We start from the raw sequence: 6,958 nt of genomic DNA, 5'->3' as shown, positions 1-6,958 counted from the left end.
TTATTTCTAAAGGGCCCAGGGCAACAGGAGTGGGGCTAGGGAGAGGGAGTGGGGAGGGAGGCGGCTCATACAGGGGCATTGTCCAGTGGGCCATCCCTGCGGCACCTGGGGTTTGATGGCCGAGATTGTCAGAGAAGCCGAGCAGAACGTGCTTAGAATTGTCCACTTGCAGGCCAGACGCATGGCTCACACCTGTAATCCTGGCACTTTGGGATGTCGAGGCGGGCAGATCACCTGAGGTCAGGAGTTCAAGACCAGCCTGGTCAACGTGGTGAAACCCGGTCTCTACTAAAAATACAAAAATTAGCCAGGTGTGGTGGCAGGCTACTCGGGAGGCTGAGGCAGGAGAATCACTTGAACCTGGGAGGTGGAGGTTGTGGTGAGCTGAGATCTTGCCACTGCACTCCAGCCTGGGTGACAGAGTGAGACTCCGTTTCAAAAAAAAAAGAAAAGAAAAGAAAAAAGAAAGAGTCTGGGCACGGTGGCTCACTCCTGTAATCCCAGCACTTTGGGAGGCTAAGGCAGGTAGATCACGAGGTCAGAAGATTGAGACCATTCTGGCTAACACAGTGAAACCCCGTCTCTACTAAAAATGCAAAAAATTAGCTGGGCGAGGTGGCGGGCGCCTGTAGTCCCAGCTACTCGGGAGACTGAGACAGGAGAATGGCCTGAACCCAGGAGGCAGAGCTTGCAGTGAGCCAAGATCGGCCACTGCCCTCCAGCCTGGGCGACAGAGCAAGACTCTGTCTCAAAAAGAAAAGAATAAATAAATAAATAAATAGAATAGAATAGAATAGTCCATTTGCAGCTTGGAAGAGGGAGCCATGTACTGATAGGCTCCTGTGCCCCATGGGTCGGTGTGCCTGTGGCTGCCAATTCCCTCTCAGGACTGGGCTGGTGTGCCAGGAAACACCAAGAGCATCCCATGTCGGATGTCAGTGAACCCAGGGGTGGAATCAGAGAGAGATGTCTACAGGTGGCCAAGGCAGCAGTGACAGAGACCACGGACGCCCCCCCACACACAACGCGAGAGAGAGAAGGAGGGAAGGAGAGACAGGAAGAAACAGGGAGATGCAGGGAAATCAGAGAAGAGCCTGGGGTGGGAAGGAGGGAAAACAGAGCTGCTGGATGTGCAGGATAGCCCTGCCGCCCCTCCGGCCTGGGGTTCTGCTGTACAGGACCTTCTGCTCACAGTTCTACCAGGGACGTTTGGGACCTGACCATTCTGGATACTAGGGGTGGGATGTGGCTTCATTCTAAGCATGGACGCCTGAGGGCACTGGGGCTCCATTTCCTCAGGGAATCCTTGAAGAGAAAAGCCAAAGGGATACATTAGTATCTAAAGTCTATCATTCACATAGTGTTCTTTCTTCCTGTTACACATTTCTATGAATTTTGAAATATTTATGATGTTTACCATTTTGATCTCATGAGGAATACTCTCACTGCTCCAAAACATCCCTCTTCTTTACTTATGAATCTCTGTCCTCTTTCTCCAGAAACCTTACAAACTATTGATATTTTTACCATCCCCTTGGTTTTGCCTTTTCCAGAATGTCATATAGTTGGAGTCATGTATTAGGTTGGCGCAAAAGTAATTGCGGTTTTCCCATTCTTTTAATGCCAAAAACCGCAATTACTTTTGCACCAACCCAGTATTATGCAGATTTTTCAGATGAACTTACTTCAGTAATCAATGTACTTAAAGTCACCCTGCTCTGCTGCCTTTCTGTATGGTCTTATCCACTTGAAGGCATGCCCTCACAGTCTTTCTGATACATGCCTTTGTCTTTTCTATGCCTTGATGGAGAACTCCTTTAAATCACAGAATAATATTGTGTTTTATGGGTGATTATTTTTTTCATTCACCTCTTGAACATCTTGCTTCTAGTTTGGGTGGTTAGAGATAAAGCTGCTGTAAACATTCCTGTTCAGGCTTTGTGTGGACGTAACTTTTCATCTCAACTGAATACATACCCAAGAGCATAATTTTTGGATTATATTGTGAAAATGTGTTGGGATTGGTAAGAATTTGGTGGATTTCATAAGAGAAATCATTTGGTTCTGGTACTGTCTTTTTTGGAATGTTCTTAATGTTAATTCACTTACTAGGCAGAGGATGTTCAGATTGTGTATGTTTCTAGTGTGACCCAGGGAAGATTATGTCTCTCAAGGAATTGATACATTTCACCTTCTCGTTGTTAATGTAGATGAACACACATCCAGGAAAATGTTACCTATACTAAGCAATGATGGCAACAACTTGTCTTCTTGTCTTTTCAGTTCTGTATAAGACAGGCATTTATCCAGTTCTCTGTTCAAATACGCACACATACACACACTCACGCTTTTACTATGAATAAAATCTATTGCAGTCCTATCATTTAGAAAATCACATAATCCTGCTGGGTGCAGTGGCTTACGCCTGTAATCCCAGCACTATGGGAGGCTGAGGCGGGTGAATCATGAGGTCAAGAGTTCGAGATCAGCCTGGCCAATATGGTGAAATCCTGTCTCTGCTAAAAATACAAAAAATTAGCTGGGCCTGGTGGCGGGTACCTGTAATCCCAGCTACTCAGGAGACTGAGGCAAGAAAGTCACATAATCCATTAGGTGATATTCCAATGTTTATTTAACTCATAACTTCTATAATACATTAATTTGAACTTACAGAAATAAAAAGTAAAGCATTTGGAAACTGATCCCAGAATACAGGACATTTCTATAGGAAACAAGATGTGAACATAAGACTCAATGAGTTTGGGCTGGGCGCGGTGGCTCAAGCCTGTAATCCCAGCACTTTGGGAGGCCGAGACGGGTGGATCACAAGGTCGGGAGATCGAGACCATCCTGGCTAACATGGTGAAACCCCGTCTCTACTAAAAAATACAAAAAACTAGCAGGGCGACGTGGCGGGTGCCTGTAGTCCCAGCTACTTGGGAGGCTGAGGCAGGAGAATGGCGTAAACCCGGGAGGCGGAGCTTGCAGTGAGCCAGGATCCAGCCACTACACTCCAGCCTGGGTGACAGAGCGAGACTCCGTCTCAAAAAAAAAAAGCAAAAAAAAAAAATTGAGTTCGATGGTGGTAATAATACTTAGGACTCAATTTATAATCTAATCAAATTAGATTAAGTGCAATCATGAAATGTCCCATATTTTTCTCCTATGACCTTGTATAATGCTTTAACTGAGTAGAAAGTTCCTAAATCGGCCGGGCGCGGTGGCTCACGCCTGTAATCCCAGCACTTTGGGAGGCCAACACAGGTGGATCATGAGGTCAGGAGATCGAGACCATCCTGACTAACATGGTGAAACTTCGTCTCTACTAAAAATACAAAAACACTAGCCAAGTGTAGTGGCGGGCGCCTGTAGTCCCAGCTACTCGGGAGGCTGAGGCAGGAGAATGAGGAGAATGGCTTGAACCCAGGAGGTGGAGCTTGCAGTGAGCCGAGATTGCGCCACCGCACTCCAGCCTGGGCCACTGAGCAAGAATCCATCTCAAAAAAAAAAAAAAAAAAGAAAGAAAGTTCCTAAGTCTACCCACCCAAGTAATTTTCTTACCCTTTTTTTTTTTTTTTTTTTTTTTGCAATGGCGGATTATTTGGCCTCCCCAGAATGGACTGGAGCATCAGTAGTGCCTGGGTTCATCACAGGACAGATACTCAAGACACTCTGATCACCATTAGGTGGACTTGAAGGAGCCAAAAATGGGCGCAGTGGCTCCTCAACAGAGATTCTCCTGAATGTATAGACATGGGAACCACCTTCAGCATCAAAAAAGGAAATGTTCTGCATGCCCATATCCAGAAAAATCCCCACTCGCTGTAACTTGCGGTCTACGAAGAGGAAAGTCAGCGGCACGGTGCTGGCAGAGAGGCGGCTTCCAGCCCTCAAACTCACAGTCCAGAATCCACGCTCTGTGGTCAGCTGGATCCTCCCTTTCCGGTGAACAGATTCTCTGCAGACTCCCAGGTCCCATTCTGTGCTTGTTCCCACGTCCACCTCCCAGTAGTGGCGGCCACAGGTAAAGCGAGGGGAGCCCAGGACACAAATGGACAAGTCAAATCTCTCGGCACGGTCTTGCCAATTGTGTCTGATGCACCCACTTCGGATGCTCCTGAGGTCGTCAGTAATGAGGAGGAAGTTGTTGGCTGTGTCGCCATCCAAGGTCATATCCACTGTGAAAAGGAAAACAAGTTGATCATCAAATGGACAGAAGCCCACCCCATGCCTCTCCTCTACTTCACAGGCCGAAATATCTCTTGACTTTGGTTTAATTCTCTTCTTCCCCCAAAATCAAAACTTTTCATAAGGGAACTTCCCTGACTGGTTCAAATTCTCCTAGGTATGCTTTGTGGCAATACCCAACTCTTATTCACAGTAGCAATTCTTATTTGACTTTATGTCACGTGTTTGCTTCATTGACCTTTTCTTCATTTAGAGTGGAGGGTCTCTGAACGCAGACACCATGACCCCCTTTCTACCACCTTGATGCATGGATAAATAAATGATAATGAAGACAATGCAAGTGGTCAATATTAAATATGTTTCTGCTTCCATAATGTATTGCTCAATTCAGTATCTAGAGCACGATTCCACGCCTTTGTTTTCCATGTTTGTAAACAAATTAATTGTGCACGGTTCTGACAGATGGGATATCTCTGCGGCTGACGATGTGATGACAGAGGTGCCGGTCCTGGACATTAGGAGGCTCCAAGGCCAGGAGGAGGAGGGGGGGCCTTAGATGAAAGCATGTTTTCCATCCTACATGGGAGGTGAGACCTTAAGCAAAGCAATGGTAAGTTTTAGAGCCAAGAGAAAGGTATTTGAAAGTTGTTTGTTACAACTGACTGACTGTAGAGAATAAAGGTGGCAAATACAAAGGTCAATAATTTAAGGCATTGAGTATGTGGTTGACAGGTGAAGCTGCCAGTTCTCATGAAGGAGGCAGTGTGATCTGGCCTAGAGAAAATTAATTGTCCAGAGCATTCTGAAAAAAAAAATCTACAGAACATATTATCCTTCAAGTCAAAAAACTGATATGATCACCAACATAGATTTTATAGATTATAGTAAAACTTGAGGGAATTGATTGCTGTTTGATAGTGAATTAGGGAATGAAATGAATGGATATGGACAAGGAAGGAGGAAGAATGTTCCAAACATGACGTGAACAGGGTGAATCTGTCCTCCATATTTCAGCACAGCGACAGTCAGGTAATGTTAGGTGAATGAGTAAAGATCATGAGTGTCACGGCAGAAGCGACCAGTGTCGGGGACATCATAGGGGCCCACCACCATTTATAGGTGTAATTCTTTGCCCAGGTTGACCATAATCTCTTCATGTAAATGTCCCTTTTCTCCAGAGTTATGGAGAGTGATAGTGTTTTCTGTAGCCAGGACCACTGTTGAAGCCCATGGCCCATGGATGCGGAGACCAGCGTCTGCAACTCGCCCCACACTCACAGAAACAAACCCCACAGGTGCTCCATTCCAAACTCTTCTCAACCCTGGGGTGAGGTTGTTTGGTACAGTGGGTGCCAATATTCGCCCTGCATTAGAATTACCAGGCCCATCTCAATGTCAGAGTCCTGGGAACCTTTGCTAGAGAGAAATTCAAATTCAGTTGCTCTGTGTTTTTGTTACTCAGCAAAGTCCCCAAGACAAAGGGATCAACCCTGAGACTTCCCAGTTCAGCATCTGCATTTTAACAAAATTCCCAGGTAATCTGAGCACACTAAGTTTAGAGAATCCCTTGTCTAACCCATGACATAGACATTGGGCTTTTTTTGTTGTTGTTGTTTGTTGGTTTTTGAGCCGGAGTCTCGCTCTGTCGCCCAGGCTGGAGTGCAGTGGCGCAATCTTGGCTCACTGCAAGCTCCGCCCCCCAGGTTCACGCCTTTCTCCTGTCTCAGCCTCCTGAGTAGCTGGGACTACAGGCGCCCGCCACCACGCCTGGCTAGTTTTTTGTATTTTTAGTAGAGACAGAGTTTCACCATGTTAGCCAGGATGGTCTTGATCTCCTGACCTCGTTGATCCCCCGGCCTCAGCCTCCCAAAGAGCTGGGATTACAGGCGTGAGCCACCGTGCCCGGCCTTTTTTTTTGAAGATCACCAGGAAATCCGCATATGGAATGCGGGGCCAGTTGCACAAATGATTTTTCCTGGTCTGGTCGTGGGAAGGGGGCAGGGTGTCCAGATTCCTTACCTTGGAACTTGCGCATCCTTGGGTTCATCTGGAGAATCTTCTTCAGCTTGGGCTCCAGTTCCTTGATGTGGGAAACCAGCCTCTCTAGCTGCCGATTGGGCCTGACTTTGTTCTTCTGAGAGACCGCAGAACAGCAACAGCAAAGTAGGTCCTCCCCATGGGGCTCCTTCTGCAGTGAGTTGATGCACTTGAGGCAGACGCTGCATCCACACTCCAGGGACATTGGTTTTTCTAGATAGTCTGAGCAGACGGGACAGCTGCTTGCTTCTTGGAAGAGTGCAGCCATGTCCACTGCCAGGGCAAAAGTACGCAAGGGAAGAAAATTTCCATGAGGTGAAAGCCTGTTAGTTGTGACAAGTGACAATCTTTTCATGCATAGAGGTATTGTGTTCTAGCTTTGTCACTCCTAGAACAAGGCCATGAGTACACTCAAGCGCATCCCCCCAACCCCCGTCTTCACAGATTTGAAGTTCTTTTGGGAAAGTCACGAGTCATCACTGTGCTCTGAGCTGAGATGGAGGAAGGGTTCATTTTCCTGGTGACCCAGTAGCTGAGCCTGAGCCAGTGACACGGCAGCACCCATGCGACGAGCAGCAGCGAGCTGGGGTCATTTCACCTCCTCCTAGGGCAGCCCAAGCAAGAGACTGATTGATGAACATAAGAATTAGGGGCTGGGAGGTCGGGAGCGGTGGCTCTTGCCTGTCCAGCACTTTAGGAGGCCGAGGTGGGTGGATCATCTGAGGTCGTCAAA

At 47.0% G+C, this 6,958-nt stretch overlaps 1 protein-coding gene across 1 annotated transcript; it reads right to left on the bottom strand.

The window, feature by feature from the left end:
• Positions 1-3,526: 3,526 nt before the first annotated feature.
• RFPL1 (ret finger protein like 1) lies at positions 3,527-6,958 on the bottom strand. The gene is made up of 2 exons (XM_033233145.1): positions 6,208-6,958; positions 3,527-4,178 (listed from the first exon to the last, which is right to left on the bottom strand). Exons 1-2 carry the CDS (start codon positions 6,578-6,580, stop codon positions 3,598-3,600), a joined length of 954 nt encoding a protein of 317 aa, XP_033089036.1. The 5' UTR covers positions 6,581-6,958; the 3' UTR covers positions 3,527-3,597.

The sequence above is a fragment of the Trachypithecus francoisi genome, unplaced genomic scaffold, assembly GCF_009764315.1.
Source record: "Trachypithecus francoisi isolate TF-2019V2 unplaced genomic scaffold, Tfra_2.0 Lachesis_group14, whole genome shotgun sequence".
Lineage (NCBI taxonomy): Eukaryota > Metazoa > Chordata > Mammalia > Primates > Cercopithecidae > Trachypithecus > Trachypithecus francoisi.
Note: the sequence above shows the minus strand (reverse complement) of the source record. Positions and strands in the feature narration are given on the sequence as shown.

Excerpts from the sequence above, each read along its gene's own strand:
- RFPL1 (XM_033233145.1), bottom strand. The coding sequence starts at position 6,580 with ATGAAAAGATTGTCACTTGTCACAACTAACAGGCTTTCACCTCATGGA. Across the intron at positions 4,179-6,207 it reads AAGGATGCGCAAGTTCCAAG|TGGATATGACCTTGGATGGC; the intron begins GTAAGGAATCTG and ends TCCTTTTCACAG.